General features: G+C 48.0%; 1 protein-coding gene across 14 annotated transcripts in view; it reads left to right on the top strand.

Annotated features, from left to right (window-relative positions):
* LOC139407325 (serine/threonine-protein kinase MRCK alpha-like) overlaps positions 1-20,353 on the top strand; it is a 126,288-nt gene that overhangs the window by 31,710 nt on the left and 74,225 nt on the right. For all 14 annotated transcript variants that reach the window (XM_071151021.1, XM_071151020.1, XM_071151022.1 and 11 more), the window contains exons 2-5: positions 2,122-2,213; positions 5,940-6,023; positions 7,234-7,329; positions 14,455-14,603. In XM_071151021.1, coding sequence (XP_071007122.1) covers positions 2,122-2,213; positions 5,940-6,023; positions 7,234-7,329; positions 14,455-14,603 — 421 coding nt within the window. The remainder of the gene's footprint in view (positions 1-2,121; positions 2,214-5,939; positions 6,024-7,233; positions 7,330-14,454; positions 14,604-20,353) is intronic.

Raw genomic sequence — 20,353 nt, forward strand, 5'->3', positions numbered from 1 at the left:
TGTAGAAATGAAGTAGTAGCCTGTCTGTGTGTTGTAGTAATGAAGTAGTAGCCTGTCTGTGTTGCAGTAATGAAGTAGTAGCCCGTCTGTGTGTTGTAGTAGCCCATCTGTGTGTTGCAGTAATGAAGTAGTAGCCTGTCTGTGTGTTGTAGTAATGATGTAGTAGCCTGTCTGTGTGTTGTAGTAATTAAGTAGTAGCCTGTCTGTGTGTTGTAGTAATGAAGTAGTAGCCTGTCTGTGTGTTGTAGTAATGATGTAGTAGCCTGTCTGTGTGTTGTAGTAATGATGTAGTAGCCTGTCTGTGTGTTGTAGTAGCCCATCTGTGTGTTGCAGTAATGAAGTAGTAGCCCGTCTGTGTGTTGTAGTAATTAAGTAGTAGCCTGTCTGTGTGTTGCAGTAATGAAGTAGTAGCCTGTCTGTGTGTTGTAGTAATGAAGTAGTAGCCTGTCTGTGTGTTGTAGTAATGATGTAGTAGCCCGTCTGTGTGTTGCAGTAATGAAGTAGTAGCCTGTCTGTGTGTTGTAGTAGCCCATCTGTGTGTTGTAGTAATGAAGTAGTAGCCTGTCTGTGTGTTGCAGTAATGAAGTAGTAGCCTGTCTGTGTGTTGTAGTAATGAAGTAGTAGCCTGTCTGTGTTGTAGTAGCATGTCTGTGTGTTGCAGTAATGAAGTAGTAGCCCGTTTGTGTGTTGTAGTAATGAAGTAGTAGCCTGTCTGTGTGTTGTAGTAGCATGTCTGTGTGTTGCAGTAATGAAGTAGTAGCCTGTCTGTGTGTTGTAGTAATGAAGTAGTAGCCTGTCTGTGTGTTGTAGTAATGAAGTAGTAGCCTATCAGTAAAGGTTGTTGTGGGGTGGTGTTTTGGTCTGGTCTGTTCTCTGTGGATAGTGAAAAGATCAAGGGACTTCCCCTGGCTGGCTGTGACCTTTGCAGGGCCTCTGACAGGGGAGCCAGGGACCTCTGGATCAGCCTGCATTTTGATAACTGGACCAGGCTGGAAGACTAACAAATGGATGGATGAAATGAATGAATTACAATTTGATGTGAACCAGGTGTTCTGCTTACAAGTGCAAAAGGGTTGACCTAAGCAAAGTGCTCACAGATCTGTAGGCCTAGGTCAAATCCTAACAACTAGACCTATAGGCATTAAATAGATCTTTATTTTGTTAAATAGAACTTTACAAACTCCTACAGTATTCCTACCCTGGTGAGCCAACCAACAGGCAGTCTACCTCAGGGTTATTGGAGGATCGATCCAGTAAACAAGGAAGTGGATGAATGGTCTTTCTCCACAAAGTAGGGAAATGCTGCTTGTGTTTTGGCTCCAGCTTACCTTTGTGAGTCACATCGGTGACCCACATTGGTCCATTTCCGCCCGAAGTGCTAGGCTAGGGTAAATATGAGGGTAACAACAGACAATTTTACCACTGCCCTCTGTACATCCGGACCACTGTCATTTACTACAGTCAAAATAATAGATTGACCCTATATCAACCATATCTCAATAGGTTAACCCTATATTTGTTTTTATTTTTTTATTTCACCTTTATTTAACCAGGTAGGCAAGTTGAGAACAAGTTCTCATTTACAATTGCGACCTGGCCAAGATAAAGCAAAGCAGTTCGACACATACAACAACACAGAGTTACACATGGAGTAAAACAAACATACAGTCAATAATACAGTAGAAACAAGTCTATATACGATGTGAGCAAATGAGGTGAGATAAGGGAGGTAAAGGCAAAAAAAAAGGCCATGGTGGCAAAGTAAATACAATATAGCAAGTAAAACACTGGATTGGTAGATTTGCAGTGGAAGAATGTGCAACGTAGAAATAAAAGTAATATTATATATAATATTAACCCCTCAGCATACAGGGCTGACAGCCTGGAAGAGAGACACCTGATATCACTACTAGTGACTTGCTTTGTCACATTTTAAATATACAGCAATTTTTTTTATTCTCAGTTTTATGAATTGAATCTTGATTATGCACAATTGTTCGACTTTGCGTATTCTCAGGTCAAGTAACATTTTGTATGAAAACCGGCATAGCCTACAATATTTACCTACACTACGCACTATTTCTAGTCCCCAGAATGCTAACCTCTCTTTCTCTCCTGCAGCCAAACCCTTCACCTCCATGGTCAAACAGCTGCGCCTACACAAGGAGGACTTTGAGATCCTCAAGGTGATTGGACGAGGAGCCTTTGGAGAGGTAAGCCTATTTTGTGACTTTTTATTGTACGTTTATTTTTTTATCACCAGGAAGTTTCTTTAATATAAATAATCTTGCAAGTCATCAGCAAAGACCAAAGCATTTTAAGTGTAGCCTCCATAGGGCTGAGAAACAAATACAACAACCAAACAATGCATGCAAATACAATATAGTCAAGGAATTCAGTCTAAACATTTTTTTAATTTAGGAAATCTGTTCCCAAGTTTTCACACAAATAAAATATATGTGATGGTGTCTCAATGTAATATAGGTATGAAATTATTGTTTTTTTCAAATACAATCAATTTTTTTTGTTTCAATTTGCAGGGGGAACAAATGATTATCAATATTTTCTGAGTTATTTACCCCTGCTCTGTGATTTCAGCAGCAAGGCTGGCCGCTAGGCTACATGCTATCTGCATGACTCAACATGTAAGAGAATGCTTTGTTCTCTTCTTCACCATCATTGTGGAAGAAGAGAATACTTCTGAAACCAACTCTTTATTTTTCTTATTCACAGCTTGGGGGCCTGAGTTGAAATATCGTTTTTATTACGTCTTCTATTGTGTGTGATCTCAAACCTGGGGAATGTTGGTGAGCTAGGCAGGTAGCTAGCGATGGCAGCAGAAACTCAGCTATGTAAGGTTTCATGATCTGTGACACATGGTTGTTGTATATTATAGTTTGTTAGGTTAGCTGCTGTGCTGCTGAGTGACCTGGGATCAAATACTATTTGAAATGATTTCAAATACTTTATCTGTGGTTGATTGAGCTTGCCTGGCTTCATACACCAATGGAATAGTTCCAAACTGGCAAACTCTACCCATCTGGCACTCCAGGCAGGCTAGAGCAAAAGCTCAAAGTATTGGAAAGACTTGGAATATTGTTTGAACCCAGGTGTGGTGGAGCAGGTTGGTTGGCGCTATGCCTAGTGCTGAGTTCACTATGGCCTCTTTCAGACCCTTTTTATTGGGGTTTTATTTCACGGTGAGTGGAAGAACAACATGGTTGTACTCCAGCCCTGGTCCCTAGCCCAGTACCAGACTACAGCCTCACGGTTGATTGCCTCTACTTATTGTATTTATGATATAGGCCCTGTGTTTACTGTGTCTCCTCTAGCAGCTTGTGTTGAAGAGGCCTGAGTCTCTGTGCCTTCTGTGCCCAGATCTGCCAGTTTATTTCATAAAGCCTAGTATCTTTAGCCTACATGCTAATCAAAGCGTTTGAGTTAGCTAGAAAAAGTGGCTGGATTTGTGTAATTAATTAGTTCAATTTAAAAGTATTTACATTCACAACAACAGTTTCCAGTGGTCGGCAGGCAAAGACTGTAGGATTAGATCTACTTAATGATAATGAGGTCATTATGATTTGAAAGGTCTCTGGCCAGAGGCCCCTCTTATGTCATTCCAGTGGAACGCCATCATAGGGTAACTGAAAGGTTATCTACCATTTTATTTTGTATTTAACCTTTATTTAACTAGGCAAGTCAGTTAAGAACAAATTCTTATTTACATGGACGGCCTACCAAAAGGCCTCCGACGGGGGCTGGGATAAAAAAATAAATAAAATACAGTATAAATATAGGACCAAACACACATCACAAGGCACAACACTACATAAAGAGACCTAAGACGACAACATAACAGCAACACATGACAACACAGCATGGTAGCAACACAACAACACAACATGGTAGCAGCACAAAAACATGGTACAAACATTATTGGGCAAAGTCAACAGCACAAAGGTCAAGAAGGTAGAGACGACAATACATCACACAAAGCAGCCACAACTGTCAGTAAGAGTGTCCATGATTGAGTCTTTGAATGAAGAGATTGAGATAAAACTGTCCAGTTTGAGCATTTGTTGCGGCTCGTTCCAGTCCCTAGCAGCAGCGAACTGAAAGGAGGAGCGACCCAGGGATGTGTGTGCTTTGGGGACCTTTAACAGAATGTGACTGGAAGAACGGGTGTTGTATGTGGAGGATGAGGGCTGCAGTAGATATCTCAGATAGGGGGGAGTGAGACCATTCACATCTACTGATGACTGCCTTTCCCAGGGAGGAGTTCAGCAGAATTCCAGAAAATGTCTCAGGTTTTTCAGAAATCCCATTTTGAGGCTGTTTATTCTCTTCTGTTTAAGGAATCCTCCTACTGGTATTTCTGAAAAATGTTCCCAAAGTTCCCAGTTTTTTTCTCTCAGACATACCAGTTGGAGTTAATACCAGTTAAGCAGGGAGGGAATTCTCAAAATGGGATTTCTGAAAAAGCTGTGATATTTGGGAAAGGTTCAGGAAAAATTGTAAACTCTACAGAAGAGTAAGAAGTGGGAAGCTGTGTGAACTGAAAACGGAGGTGAAAGAGGACATTTATGAGCAGGGTCTTCTCATAGTCAGCTGGGAGAGAGACCGCGTCTGTCTGTTCGTTGGGAGAGAGATTTAGGTGTCTGTGCGTGATGTTTCGGCGCTCCTGATTAATTGCTTTTATAACACTACAGCTGTCGTACATGTCAAGCTCCGACACATGTCTGAGTGGAGAAAGCTAAGAAAACGGGGTGGGGGGGATTACACACGCTATACACAGGGACACTGCCAAGAAACTTCCCCCCCTCTCCTCCTCCTCCCACAACAGACCAGCAGGAGAAACCCAAACAGCGGAGGAATGTTGTCATTGTGTTGAATTTAGCATTCTCCTTATTTTTATTCATCTCAGACTCCAATAAGGCCGAGTGTGTTTTTTTATTGTGAGTGTTGCGTGTACTCTCGTGTGTGTGTGTGTGTGCGGTGTGTGTGACTGTGGGGATGATTGGTGGTTTAAATTCCTTCCGTGGTGGAGGAGGGAGTTGTGGGGAAGCTGAAGTGAAGAAGGCTTTCTCAGGTGTCCTCTGGCTGGCAGGCAGGAGGGAAGAATCCTGCTAGCTGAAGTCCTCTGGCTGGCAGACAGGCAGGCAGGAGGGAAGAATCCTGCTAGCTGAAGTCCTCTGGCTGGCAGACAGGCAGGCAGGAGGGAAGAATCCTGCTAGCTGAAGTCCTCTGGCTGGCAGACAGGCAGGCAGCAGGGAAGAATCCTGCTAGCTGAAGTCCTCTGGCTGGCAGACAGGCAGGCAGGAGGGAAGAATCCTGCTAGCTGAAGTCCTCTGGCTGGCAGACAGGCAGGCAGGAGGGAAGAATCCTGCTAGCTGAAGTCCTCTGGCCTCACTACAGTTTCAACTCAACTCGTTTTAGGAATGCTCTTTACTACACTCATGTCTAACAATGGGGGCTGACGGGCTGTGTTAGAGACATTATCACTTAACAGTACTTTAGCCAGCTAGCTTTCCTATCCTTGCTGCAAACCCATTGTAATGAGTGTTATCTGTGCTTCCGTGCGGCTATGGCACGTTGAGGCCCTTGAGCTGAAAGATCCCAGCTGTGTGTGTCTCAGGGGTCACTACCTTCATGTCCTAGGTCACTTCCTGTCCGCCTTCCTTTCTCTTCCCCTCCTCCACTTCTCCTCCTCTAACTCTATGGCCGTGTTTCATTCCACAAAGATGCTCACTTCCCTTCTGCCCCCGTTCACTCCCCTTTCCTGATCTAACAGGGGTGGGTCATGTTCAGTAGGGAGAAAACGTTTTGGAACTGAGCAGATTTATTTCCCATGGTTTGCCCTATTGAACATGACAGGAAAGATGTAATTAATTTGGTGGATGGAAACCTCAAACTCTCCTTCTCTCCCATGCTTCCTGTAGGTTGCTGTAGTTAAGGTGAAGAATGCAGACAAGGTGTTCGCCATGAAGATCCTCAATAAGTGGGAGATGCTGAAGAGAGCTGAGGTGAGTTCTGGCTAGTAACAACAATCGCCATAGCATTACAGCAGTGTTAAATGCTAACAACCGCCATAGCATTTAGCGCTGCTGTAACGGTGTAATGCTAACAACTGCCGTAGAATTACAGCAGGGCTAAATGCTAACAACCGCCGTAGCATTACAGCAGGGCTAAATGCTAACAACTGCCATAATGTTACAGCAGCTCTAAATGCTAACAATCGCGATAACATTAGAGAAGGGCTAAATGCTAACAACAGCAATAGTATTATAGCATTTGCTACTCTGGGCTAAATACTAACAACAGCCATAGCATTACAGCACTACTCAGGCTGGATACTAAGTTGAGTTAGCATTATGTAACTCCTTGGCTTTTCCATAAACATTGCATTCAACATTCAATGCAAAATGTTCATATAATTGTCAGTTACATGTGCATGTCTCAAGTTTAGAATATTAAATGTGAATTTGAGTACATAACTTAATTCAACTTTAGAACCTATTTTCAGTATGAGAGAGCGATCATGTGGTGTGTGTTCAGTGTATTTACATTTTAGTCACTTAGCAGATGCTCTTATCCAGAGAGACAGCAGCAATTAGGGTTAAGTGCCTTGCTCAAGGGCACATCAACAGATTTTTCACCTAGTTGGCTTGGGGATTCGAACCAGTGAACTCAGTATATCTGTTGCTGCTGTGCTTTTCTTTTAATTGGCAGCTGTTCACAGTGGTCTGTGTGTGTCCGTGTAGCCGTTCCCAGTGGTCCCCCGGGCTTGCAGTTTTCATACCTCAGGCTCATAGAACCGAACTCCCCACTGTGTCTGGCTGTCTCTGGACATGGGAAACTGTCTGCAATATAAACGCTACTCTCAAACACATGTCCTCATTAATGTACCCCATGACATAGATTAGCTACAGGTTGTTCATACAGATGGAAATAGATGAATTTGACTATTTTATAAGAAAGTATTTTTGTTAGAAAGTGTAATTGAATTGAAAATACTTAATTGACCCCTAAAGGATCTGAAACGGTGTTTCCCACATAAAGATAGAAATACAATCTATTAATTCTATGGTTGTCCATCACACGCAGACACAGGAATTCAGTACACACACAGGTTGGACTGAAGTGTGATGGACCGAAGTGTGTGCCAATGAGAGTAGCTACAGTACATTCCATTCATTCTGTTTATATAATGATTACCCTTGACCTCTCCCTCAGACGGCGTGTTTCCGGGAGGAGCGGGACGTGCTGGTGAACGGGGACAGCCAGTGGATCACCACCCTGCACTACGCCTTCCAGGATGACAACTTCCTGGTAAGATCTCCACTAACTTCTACTCTATTCATATGGGTTTCAATATATGGTATGTCTGCATCCCAAATCGTAACCTATTGCCAATAGGACTCTGGTCAAAAGTACCACTGATTTTAAGTTGTGTAAAGGGTTGCGTCCAAATGGCATAGGGTACTGGTCAAAAGTAGTGCAATGTATAGGGAAGAGGGTTCCATTTGGGATGAACACAAGCTGTGAAGAGGCCGGAATGAAATGAATAGTATGATGATGGTTGACGGTAAAGGAGGGAGGGAGGGATGGTTGACGTTAAAGGAGGGAGGGAGGGATGGTTGACGGTAAAGGAGGGAGGGAGGGATGGTTGATGGTAAAGGAGGGAGGGAGGGATGGTTGATGGTAAAGGAGGGAGGGAGGGATGGTTGATGGTAAAGGAGGGAGGGAGGGATGGTTGATGGTAAAGGAGGGAGGGAGGGATGGTTGACGTTAAAGGAGGGAGGGAGGGATGGTTGATGGTAAAGGAGGGAGGGATGGTTGATGGTAAAGGAGGGAGGGAGGGATGGTTGATGGTAAAGGAGGGAGGGAGGGATGGTTGACGGTAAAGGAGGGAGGGAGGGATGGTTGACGGTAAAGGAGGGAGGGAGGGATGGTTGACGGTAAAGGAGGGAGGGAGGGATGGTTGATGGTAAAGGAGGGAGGGAGGGATGGTTGATGGTAAAGGAGGGAGGGAGGGATGGTTGATGGTAAAGGAGGGAGGGAGGGATGGTTGACGTTAAAGGAGGGAGGGAGGGATGGTTGATGGTAAAGGAGGGAGGGATGGTTGACGTTAAAGGAGGGAGGGAGGGATGGTTGATGGTAAGGGAGGGAGGGAGGGATGGTTGACGTTAAAGGAGGGAGGGAAGGATTGGTTGACGGTAAAGGAGGGAGGGAGGGATGGTTGATGGTAAAGGAGGGAGGGAGGGATGGTTGATGGTAAAGGAGGGAGGGAAGGATTGGTTGACGGTAAAGGAGGGAGGGCGGGATGGTTGATGGTAAAGGAGGGAGGGAAGGATTGGTTGACGGTAAAGGAGGGAGGGAGGGATGGTTGATGGTAAAGGAGGGAGGGAGGGATGGTTGATAGTAAAGGAGGGAAGGAGGGATTGTTGACGTTAAAGGAGGGAGGGAGGGATTGTTGACGTTAAAGGAGGGAGGGAGGGATTGTTGACGTTAAAGGAGGGAGGGAGGGATGGTTGATGGTAAAGGAGGGAGGGAGGGATGGTTGATGGTAAAGGAGGGAGGGAGGGATGGTTGATGGTAAAGGAGGGAGGGAGGGATGGTTGATGGTAAAGGAGGGAGGGAGGGATGGTTGATGGTAAAGGAGGGAGGGAGGGATGGTTGATGGTAAAGGAGGGATGGTTGACGTTAAAGGAGGGAGGGAGGGATGGTTGATGGTAAAGGAGGGAGGGATGGTTGATGGTAAAGGAGGGAGGGAGGGATGGTTGACGGTAAAGGAGGGAGGGAGGGGTGGTTGACGGTAAAGGAGGGAGGGAGGGATGGTTGACGGTAAAGGAGGGAGGGAGGGATGGTTGATGGTAAAGGAGGGAGGGAGGGATGGTTGACGGTAAAGGAGGGAGGGAGGGATGGTTGACGTTAAAGGAGGGAGGGAGGGATGGTTGATGGTAAAGGAGGGAGGGATGGTTGACGTTAAAGGAGGGAGGGATGGTTGATGGTAAAGGAGGGAGGGATGGTTGACGTTAAAGGAGGGAGGGAGGGATGGTTGATGGTAAGGGAGGGAGGGAGGGATGGTTGACGTTAAAGGAGGGAGGGAAGGATTGGTTGACGGTAAAGGAGGGAGGGAGGGATGGTTGATGGTAAAGGAGGGAGGGAAGGATTGGTTGACGGTAAAGGAGGGAGGGAGGGATGGTTGACGGTAAAGGAGGGAGGGAGGGATGGTTGATGGTAAAGGAGGGAGGGAGGGATGGTTGATAGTAAAGGAGGGATTGTTGACGTTAAAGGAGGGAGGGAGGGATTGTTGACGTTAAAGGAGGGAGGGAGGGATTGTTGACGTTAAAGGAGGGAGGGAGGGATGGTTGATGGTAAAGGAGGGAGGGAGGGATGGTTGATGGTAAAGGAGGGAGGGATGGTTGATGGTAAAGGAGGGAGGGAGGGATGGTTGATGGTAAAGGAGGGAGGGAGGGATGGTTGACGTTAAAGGAGGGAGGGAGGGATGGTTGATGGTAAAGGAGGGGGGGATGGTTGATGGTAAAGGAGGGAGGGAGGGATGGTTGATGGTAAAGGAGGGAGGGAGGGATGGTTGACGGTAAAGGAGGGAGGGAGGGATGGTTGACGGTAAAGGAGGGAGGGAGGGATGGTTGATGGTAAAGGAGGGAGGGAGGGATGGTTGATGGTAAAGGAGGGAGGGAGGGATGGTTGACGTTAAAGGAGGGAGGGAGGGAGGGATGGTTGATGGTAAAGGAGGGAGGGATGGTTGACGTTAAAGGAGGGAGGGAGGGATGGTTGATGGTAAGGGAGGGAGGGAGGGATGGTTGACGTTAAAGGAGGGAGGGAAGGATTGGTTGACGGTAAAGGAGGGAGGGAGGGATGGTTGATGGTAAAGGAGGGAGGGAAGGATTGGTTGACGGTAAAGGAGGGAGGGAGGGATGGTTGACGGTAAAGGAGGGAGGGAAGGATTGGTTGACGGTAAAGGAGGGAGGGAGGGATGGTTGATGGTAAAGGAGGGAGGGAGGGATGGTTGATAGTAAAGGAGGGAGGGAGGGATGGTTGACGGTAAAGGAGGGAGGGAGGGAGGGATGGTTGACGTTAAAGGAGGGAGGGAGGGAGGGATGGTTGACGTTAAAGGAGGGAGGGAGGGAGGGAGGGATGGTTGACGGTAAAGGAGGGAGGGAGGGAGGGATGGTTGACGTTAAAGGAGGGAGGGAGGGATGGTTGACGTTAAAGGAGGGAGGGAGGGATGGTTGACGGTAAAGGAGGGAGGGAGGGATGGTTGATGGTAAAGGAGGGAGGGAGGGATGGTTGACGTTAAAGGAGGGAGGGAGGGATGGTTGATGGTAAAGGAGGGAGGGAGGGATGGTTGACGTTAAAGGAGGGAGGGAAGGATTGGTTGACGGTAAAGGAGGGAGAGAGGGATGGTTGACGTTAAAGGAGGGAGGGAGGGATGGTTGATGGTAAAGGAGGGAGGGAAGGATTGGTTGACGGTAAAGGAGGGAGGGAGGGATGGTTGATGGTAAAGGAGGGAGGGAAGGATTGGTTGATGGTAAAGGAGGGAGGGAGGGATGGTTGATGGTAAAGGAGGGAGGGAGGGATGGTTGATGGTAAAGGAGGGAGGGAGGGATGGTTGACGTTAAAGGAGGGAGGGAGGGATGGTTGACGTTAAAGGAGGGAGGGATGGATGGTTGACGGTAAAAGAGGGAGGGAAGAATTGGTTGACGGTAAGGGAGGGAGGGATGGTTGACGTTAAAGGAGGGAGGGAGGGAGGGAGGGATGGTTGACGTTAAAGGAGGGAGGGAGGGATGGTTGACGGTAAAGGAGGGAGGGAGGGAGGGATGGTTGACAGTAAAGGAGGGAGGGATGGTTGACGGTAAAGGAGGGAGGGGGGGATGGGTGGTTGACGGTAAAGGAGGGAGGGAGGGATGGGTGGTTGACGGTAAAGGAGGGAGGGAGGGATGGGTGGTTGACGGTAAAGGAGGGAGGGAGGGATGGTTGACGGTAAAGGAGGGAGGGAGGGATGGTTGACGTTAAAGGAGGGAGGGAGGGAGGGAGGGATGGTTGACGTTAAAGGAGGGAGGGAGGGATGGTTGACGGTAAAGGAGGGAGGGAGGGAGGGATGGTTGACAGTAAAGGAGGGAGGGAGGGATGGTTGACGGTAAAGGAGGGAGGGAGGGATGGGTGGTTGACGGTAAAGGAGGGAGGGAGGGATGGTTGACGGTAAAGGAGGGAGGGAGGGATGGTTGACGGTAAAGGAGGGAGGGAGGGATGGGATGGTTGACGGTAAAGGAGGGAGGGAGGGATGGTTGACGACGGTAAAGGAGGGAGGGATGGTTGATGGTAAAGGAGGGAGGGAATGGATGGAGGGAGGGAAGGATGGTTGATGGTAAAGGAGGGAGGGAAGGATGGTTGATGGTAAAGGAGGGAGGGAGGGATGGTTGACGGTAAAGGAGGGAGGGAGGGATGGTTGATGGTAAAGGAGGGAGGGAAGGATGGTTGATGGTAAAGGAGGGAGGGAAGGATGGTTGATGGTAAAGGAGGGAGGGAGGGATGGTTGACGGTAAAGGAGGGAGGGAGGGATGGTTGATGGTAAAGGAGGGAGGGAGGGATGGTTGACGTTAAAGGAGGGAGGGAGGGATGGTTGATGGTAAAGGAGGGAGGGAGGGATGGTTGATGGTAAAGGAGGGAGGGAGGGATGGTTGACGGTAAAGGAGGGAGGGAGGGATGGTTGACGTTAAAGGAGGGAGGGAGGGATGGTTGATGGTAAAGGAGGGAGGGAAGGATTGGTTGACGGTAAAGGAGGGAGGGAGGGATGGTTGATGGTAAAGGAGGGAGGGAGGGATGGTTGATGGTAAAGGAGGGAGGGAAGGATTGGTTGACGGTAAAGGAGGGAGGGAGGGATTGTTGACGTTAAAGGAGGGAGGGAGGGATGGTTGACGTTAAAGGAGGGAGGGAGGGATGGTTGACGGTAAAGGAGGGAGGGAGGGAGGGAGGGAGGGATCGATGACGATAAAGCACGGAGGGAGGGATGGCACTGTACACGAGGGAGGGATGGTTCACGGTAAAGGAGGGAGGGAGGGATGGTTGACTGCAAAGGAGGGAGGGAGGGATGGTTGACGGTAAAGGAGGGAGGGAGGGATGGTTGATGGTAAAGGAGGGAGGGAGGGATGGTTGACGGTAAAGGAGGGAGGGAAGGATTGGTTGACGGTAAAGGAGGGAGGGAGGGAGGGATGGTTGACGTTAAAGGAGGGAGGGAGGGATGGTTGACGGTAAAAGAGGGAGGGAAGGATTGGTTGACGGTAAAGGAGGGAGGGAGGGATGGTTGACGGTAAAGGAGGGAGGGAGGGATGGTTGACGGTAAAGGAGGGAGGGAGGGATGGTTTACGTTAAAGGAGGGAGGGAGGGATGGTTGACGTTAAAGGAGGGAGGGAGGGATGGTTGACGTTAAAGGAGGGAGGGAGGGATGGTTGACGGTAAAGGAGGGAGGGAGGGATGGTTGACGGTAAAGGAGGGAGGGAGGGATGGTTGACGGTAAAGGAGGGAGGGAGGGAGGGATGGTTGACGTTAAAGGAGGGAGGGAGGGATGGTTGACGTTAAAGGAGGGAGGGAGGGATGGTTGACGGTAAAGGAGGGAGGGAGGGAGGGAGGGATGGTTGACGTTAAAGGAGGGAGGGAGGGATGGCACGGTAAAGGAGGGAGGGATGGTTGACGGTAAAGGAGGGAGGGAGGGATGGTTGACTGCAAAGGAGGGAGGGAGGGATGGTTGACGGTAAAGGAGGGAGGGAGGGATGGTTGAAGGTAAAGGAGGGAGGGAGGGATGGTTGACGGTAAAGGAGGGAGGGAAGGATTGGTTGACGGTAAAGGAGGGAGGGAGGGAGGGATGGTTGACGTTAAAGGAGGGAGGGAGGGATGGTTGACGGTAAAAGAGGGAGGGAAGGATTGGTTGACGGTAAAGGAGGGAGGGAGGGATGGTTGACGGTAAAGGAGGGAGGGAGGGATGGTTGACGGTAAAGGAGGGAGGGAGGGATGGTTTACGTTAAAGGAGGGAGGGAGGGATGGTTGACGTTAAAGGAGGGAGGGAGGGATGGTTGACGTTAAAGGAGGGAGGGAGGGATGGTTGACGGTAAAGGAGGGAGGGAGGGATGGTTGATGGTAAAGGAGGGAGGGAGGGATGGTTGACGGTAAAGGAGGGAGGGAGGGAGGGATGGTTGACGTTAAAGGAGGGAGGGAGGGATGGTTGACGTTAAAGGAGGGAGGGAGGGATGGTTGACGGTAAAAGAGGGAGGGAAGGATTGGTTGACGGTAGAGGAGGGAGGGAGGGATGGTTGACGGTAAAGGAGGGAGGGAGGGATGGTTGACGGTAAAGGAGGGAGGGAGGGATGGTTGACGTTAAAGGAGGGAGGGAGGGATGGTTGACGTTAAAGGAGGGAGGGAGGGATGGTTGACGTTAAAGGAGGGAGGGAGGGATGGTTGACGGTAAAGGAGGGAGGGAGGGATGGTTGACGGTAAAGGAGGGAGGGAGGGATGGTTGACGTTAAAGGAGGGAGGGAGGGATGGTTGACGGTAAAGGAGGGAGGGAGGGAGGGATGGTTGACGGTAAAGGAGGGAGGGAGGGAGGGATGGTTGACAGTAAAGGAGGGAGGGAGGGATGGTTGACGGTAAAGGAGGGAGGGAGGAATGGTTGACGGTAAAGGAGGGAGGGAGGGAGGGATGGTTGACGGTAAAGGAGGGAGGGAGGGAGGGATGGGTGGTTGACGGTAAAGGAGGGAGGGAGGGATGGTTGACGGTAAAGGAGGGAGGGAGGGATGGTTGACGGTAAATGAGGGAGGGAGGGATGGTTGACGGTAAAGGAGGGAGGGAGGGAGGGATGGGTGGTTGACGGTAAAGGAGGGAGGGAGGGATGGGGGGTTGACGGTAAATGAGGGAGGGAGGGATGGGGGGTTGACGGTAAATGAGGGAGGGAGGGATGGTTGACGTTAAAGGAGGGAGGGAGGGATGGTTGACGGTAAAAGAGGGAGGGAAGGATTGGTTGACGGTAAAGGAGGGAGGGAGGGATGGTTGACGTTAAAGGAGGGAGGGAGGGATGGTTGACGTTAAAGGAGGGAGGGAGGGAGGGATGGTTGACGTTAAAGGAGGGAGGGAGGGATGGTTGACGTTAAAGGAGGGAGGGAGGGATGGTTGACGGTAAAGGAGGGAGGGAGGGATGGGTGGTTGACGGTAAAGGAGGGAGGGAGGGATGGGGGGTTGACGGTAAAGGAGGGAGGGATGGGTGACCAAAAAGTCTAAGGAGAAAGAGGGAGGCCTGAAGAAAGTAAAGATGGAGGGAGGAAGTGGGAGGACACTAGAGGAATACAAAGAATGTTACTTTTACACTATTATACAGTATTATTATTACTACTACTACTATGTCAGAGAGTTTTATTCTCTCCTCCCCTCCTCTCTCGGCAGTATCTGGTGATGGATTATTATGTGGGTGGGGACCTTCTCACCCTGCTTAGTAAGTTTGAAGACAGGTTGCCGGAGGACATGGCAAGATTCTACCTGGCTGAGATGGTGCTGGCCATCGACTCAGTGCACCAACTGCATTACGTCCACAGGTGAGTCACACACACACACAGTGAGTGAGTGAGTGAGTGAGTGAGTGTATTTATTTATTTATTAATGACTCATTAGTCCAAGTCACCTGTATGACCACTGAAATAGTTGGTTCCTTTGTGGCTCTAAATAAAAGTACTCCCAATATTCCCTCAATGAAGCAGAGGGAAATGTCCCTCCTTAATGAAGCAGATAATTTTTTTACCTATTATTTAGCTAGGCCAGTCAGTTAAGAACAAATTCTTATTTACCATGACAGCCTACCCCGGTCAAACCCGGATGACGCTGGGAAATTGTGCGCCTCCCTATGGGACTCCAAATCACGGCCGGTTGTGATACAGTCTGGAATCAAACAAGGGACTATAGTGACGCCTCTAGCACTGAGATGCATTGCCTTAGACGGCTGCACCACTCGGGAGCCCAGAACCTTACATACACTACTGGTTAAAGGTTTTAGAACACCTACTCATTCAAGGGTTTTTCTTTATTTTTACTGTTTTCTACATTGTAGAATTATAGTGAAGATATCAAAACTATGAAATAACACACATGGAATCATGTAGTAACCGAAAAAGTGTTAAACAAATCAAAATATATCTTATATTTGAGATTCTTCAAGCCACCCTTTGCCTTGATGACAGCTTTGCACACTCTTGGCATTCTCTCAAACAGCTTCACCTGGAATGCTTTTCCCACTGTCTTGAAGGAGTTCCCACATGCTGAGCTTTTCCTTCATTCTGCTATCCGACTCATCGCAAACCACCTCAATTGGGTTGTAGTCAGGTGATTGTGGAGACCAGGTCATCTAATGCAGCGCTCCATCACTCTCCTTTTTAGTCAAATAGCCCTTACACAGCTTGGAGGTGTGATTTGGGTAATTGTCCTGTTGAAAAACATTTGATAGTCCCACTAAGCCCAAACCAGATGGGATGGTGTATTGCAGCAGAATGATGTGGTAGCTATGCTGGTTAAGTGTGCCTTTAATTCTAAATAAATCGCTGACAGTGTCACCAGCAAGCACCCCCACACCACAACACCACCTCCTCCATGCTTCACGGTGGGAACCACACGTGCGGAGATGATCCATTCACCCACACGCGTCTCACAAAGACACAGAGGTTGGAACCAAAAATCTCCAATTTGGACTCCAGACTAAAGGACAAATTTCCACCGGTCTAATATCCATTGCTTGTGTTTCTTGGCCCACACAAGTCTCTTCTTCTTATTGGTGTCCTTTAGTAGTGGGTTCTTTGCAGCAATTCAAATCAAATCAAAGTTTATTTGTCACATGCGCCGAATACAACACCTTAGAGTGAAATGCTGACTTACAGGCTCTAACCAATGGTGCCAAAAAAAGGTGTGTGTGTGTGTGTGTGTGTGTGTATAGGTAAGTAAAGAAATAAAACAACAGTAGAAAGACATTTGAAAAAAGAGTAGCAAGGCTATATACAGACACCTGTTAGTCAGGCTTATTGAGGTAGTATGTACACGTAGGTATCGTTAAAGTGACTGTGCATATATGATGAACAGAGAGTAGCAGAAGCGTAAAAGAGGGGTTGGGAGGGGGCACACAATGCAAATTGTCTGCGGGACCATTGATTACCTGTTCAGGAGTCTTATGGCTTGGGGGTAAAACTGTTGAGAAGCCTTTTTGTCCTAGACTTGGCACTCCGGTACCACTTGACATGCGGTAGTAGAGAGAACAAAGTCTATGACGGGGGTGGCTGGGTCTTTGACAATTTTTAGGGCCTTCCTCTGACACCGCCTGGTGTCGAGGTCCTGGATGGCAGGCAGCTTTGCTCCAGTGATGTACTGGGCCGTACGGACTACCCTCTGAAGTGCCTTGCGGTCGGAGGCCGAGCAATTGCCGTACCAGGCAGTGATGCAACCGGTCAGGATGCTCTCGATGCTGCAGCTGTAGAACCTTTTGAGGATCTCAGGACCCATGCCAAATCTTTTTAGTTTCCTGAGGGGGAATAGGCTTTGTTGTACCCTCTTCATGACTGTCTTGGTGTGTTTGGACCAATCTAGTTTGTTGTTGTTGATGTGGACACCAAGGAACCTGCTCCATTACAGCCCTGTCGATGAGAATGGGGGTGTGCTCGGTCCTCCTTTTCCTGTAGTCCACAATCATCTCCTTAGTCTTGGTTACGTTGAGGGATAGGTTGTTATTCTGGCACAACCCGCCTAGGTCTCTGACCTCCTCCCTATAGGCTGTCTCGTCGTTGTCAGTGATCAGGCCTACCACTGTTGTGTCGTCAGCAGACTTGATGATGGTGTTGGAGTCATGCCTGGCCATGCAGTCGCGGGTGAACAGAGAGTACAGGAGGGGACTGAGCACGCACCCCTGGGGAGCTCCAGTGTTGAGGATCAGATGGCAGATGTGTTGCTACTTACCCTCACCACCTGGGGGTAGCCTGTCAGGAAGTCCAGGATCCAGTTGCAGAGGGAGGTGTTTAGTCCCAGGATCCTTAGCTTGGTGATGAGCTTTGAGGGTACTATGGTGTTGAACGCTGAGCTGTAGTCAATGAACAGCATTCTCACATAGGTGTTTCTTTTGTTCAGGTGGGAAAGGGCAGTGTGGAGTGCAATAGAGATTGCGTCATCTGTGGATCTGTTTAGGCGGTATGCAAATTGGAGTGGGTCTAGGGTTTCTGGGATAATGGTGTTGATGTGAGCCATTACCAGCCTTTCAAATCACTTCATGGTTACGGATGTGAGTGCTACGGCTCTGTAGTAATTTAGGCAGGTTGCCTTTGGGTTCTTGGGCACAGGGACTATGGTGGTCTGCTTGAAGCATGTTGGTATTACAGACTCAATCAGGGACATGTTGAAAATGTCAGTGAAGACACCTGCCAGTTGGTCAGCACATGCCCGGAGCACATATAACCTGGTAATCCGTCTGGCCCCGCAGCCTTGTGTTGACCTGTTTAAAGGTCTTACTCACTTCGGCTACGGAGAGCGTGATCACACAGTCGTCCGGAACAGCTGATGCTCTCATGCATGCCTCAGTGTTGCTTGCCTCGAAGCGAGCATAGAAGTGATTTAGCTCGTCTGGTAGGATCGTGTCACTGGGCAGCTCGCGGCTGTGCTTCCCTTTGTAGTCTGTAATAGTTTGCAAGCCCTGCCACATCCGACGAGCGTCAGAGCCGGTGTAGTATGATTCAATCTTAGCCCTGTATTGATGCTTTGCCTGTTTGATGGTTCGTCGCAGGGCATAGAGGGATTTCTTGTTAGCTTCCGCACCTTGAAAGCGGCAGCTCTACCCTTTAGCTCAGTGCGAATGTTGCCTGTAATCCATGGCTTCTGGTTGGGGTATGTACTAGAGGTCGACCGATTATGATTTTTCAACGCCGATACCGATTTATTGGAGGACCATAAAAGCCGATACCGATTAATCAGACGATTTTAATTTAATTTAATTTTATTTTTAGTACCTTGCTCAGAAAATGAGAACATATGAAAGCTGGTGGTTCCTTTTAACATGAGTCTTCAATATTCCCAGGTAAGAAGATTTAGGTTGTAGTTATTATAGGAATTTTAGGCCTATTTCCCTCTATACCATTTTATATTTCATTAACCTTTGACTATTGGATGTTCTTATAGGCACTTTAGTATTGCCAGTGTAACAGTATAGCTTCCGTCCCTCTCCTCGCTCCTCCCTGGGCTCGAACCAGCAACACAACGACAATTAGCGAGCGCTAACTAGCTAGCCATTTCACTTCGGTTACACGAGCCTCATCTCGGCAGTTGATAGGCTTGAAGTCAAAAACAGCGCAATGCTTGATGCACAACGAAGAGCTGCTGGCAAAACGCACGAAAGTGCTGTTTGAATGAATGTTTTCGCGCCTGCTTCTGCCTACCACCGCTCAGTCAGATACTTGTATGCTCAGTCAGATTATATGCAACGCAGGACATGCTAGATAATATCTAGTAATATCATCAACCATGTGTAGTTAACTAGTGATTATGATTGAATGTTTTTTATAAGATAAGTTTAATGCTAGCTAGCAACTTACCTTGGCTTACTGCATTCGCGTAACAGGCAGCCTCCTTGTGGAGTGCAACGAGAGAGAGGCAGGTCGTTATTGCATTGGACAAGTTAAGGTTGCAAGATTGGATCCCCTGAGCTGACACGGTGAAAATCTGTCGTTCTGCCCCTGAACAAGGCAGTTAACCAATGTTAATGTGTTCTTAACTGACTTACCTAGTTAAATAAAGATTCAATAAAGGTGTAAAAATTTTGGGGGGGCAAATCGGCGCCCAAAAATACCGATTTCCGATTGTTATGAAAACTTGAAATCGGCCCTAATTAATCGTCCATTCCGATTAATCGGTCGACCTCTAGTATGTACAAAGTCACTGTGGGGATGACGTCCTCAATGCACTTATTGATAAAGCCAGTGACTGATGTGGTGTATTCCTTAATGTCATCGGAAGAATCCCGGAACATGTTCCAGTCTGTGATAGAAAAACAGTCCTGTAGTTTAGCATCTGCTTCATCTGACCATTTTTTTTATAGACCGAGTCACTGGTGCTTCCTGCTTTAATTTTTGCTTGTAAGCAGGAATCAGGAGGATAGAGTTGTGGTCGGATTTACCAAATGGAGGGCGAGGGAGAGCTTTGTACGTGTCTATGTGTGTAGAGTACAGGTGATCTAGAATTGTTTTTCCTCTGGTTGCACATTTAACATGTTGATAGAGATTTGGTAGAACTGATTTAAGTTTCCCTGCATTAAAGTCTCCGGCCACTAGTAGCGCCGCCTCTGGGTGAGTGGTTTCCTGTTTGCTTATTTCCTTATACAGCTGACTGAGTGCGGTCTTAGTGCCATCTGTCTGTGGTGGTAAATAAACAGCCACGAAAAGTATAGCTGAGAACTCTTTAGGCAAGTAGTATGACCTGCAGTTTCACAATATACTCAACTTCAGGTGAGCAAAATCTAGAGACTTCCTTAGATTTCGTGCACCAGCTGCTGTTTACAAATATGCACAGGACCCCCCCCCCCTCGACTTGTTGTTCTATCCTGCCGGTGCAGTGTGTATCCCGCTAGCTGAATATCCATGTCGTCATTCAGCCACGATTCCGTGAAGCATAGGATATTACAGTTTTTTTAATGTCCCGTTGGTAGGATATTCGTGATCTTACCTCGTCTAGTTTATTTTCCAATGATTGCTCGTTGGCGAGTAATATTGACGGTAACGGCAGCTTTCCTAGTTGTCTTCTGCGGGTCCAGACGAGGCATCCGGCTCTTCGTCCTCTACGTCGCTTCTTGCGAATAATTGGGATGTCTGCCCTGTGGGTTGTTTGGAGAATATCTTGTGAGTCCTGCTTGGTGCTGTTGTTGTTGAATAATTATTTGTCTGATATTCAGAAGCTCTTTGTCTAATCCGAGGTGAGTGATCACTGTCCTGATATTCAGAAGCTCTTTGTCTAATCCGAGGTGAGTGATCGCTGTCCTGATATTCAGAAGCTCTTTGTCTAATCCGAGGTGAGTGATCGCTGTCCTGATATTCAGAAGCTCTTTGTCTAATCCGAGGTGAGTGATCGCTGTCCTGATATTCAGAAGCTCTTTGTCTAATCCGAGGTGAGTGATCACTGTCCTGATATTCAGAAGCTCTTTGTCTAATCCGAGGTGAGTGATCGCTGTCCTGATATTCAGAAGTTCTTTGTCTAATCCGAGGTGAGTGATCGCTGTCCTGATATTCAGAAGCTCTTTGTCTAATCCGAGGTGAGTGATCGCTGTCCTGATATC

This window comes from Oncorhynchus clarkii, chromosome 4 (genome assembly GCF_045791955.1).
Source record: "Oncorhynchus clarkii lewisi isolate Uvic-CL-2024 chromosome 4, UVic_Ocla_1.0, whole genome shotgun sequence".
NCBI lineage: Eukaryota > Metazoa > Chordata > Actinopteri > Salmoniformes > Salmonidae > Oncorhynchus > Oncorhynchus clarkii.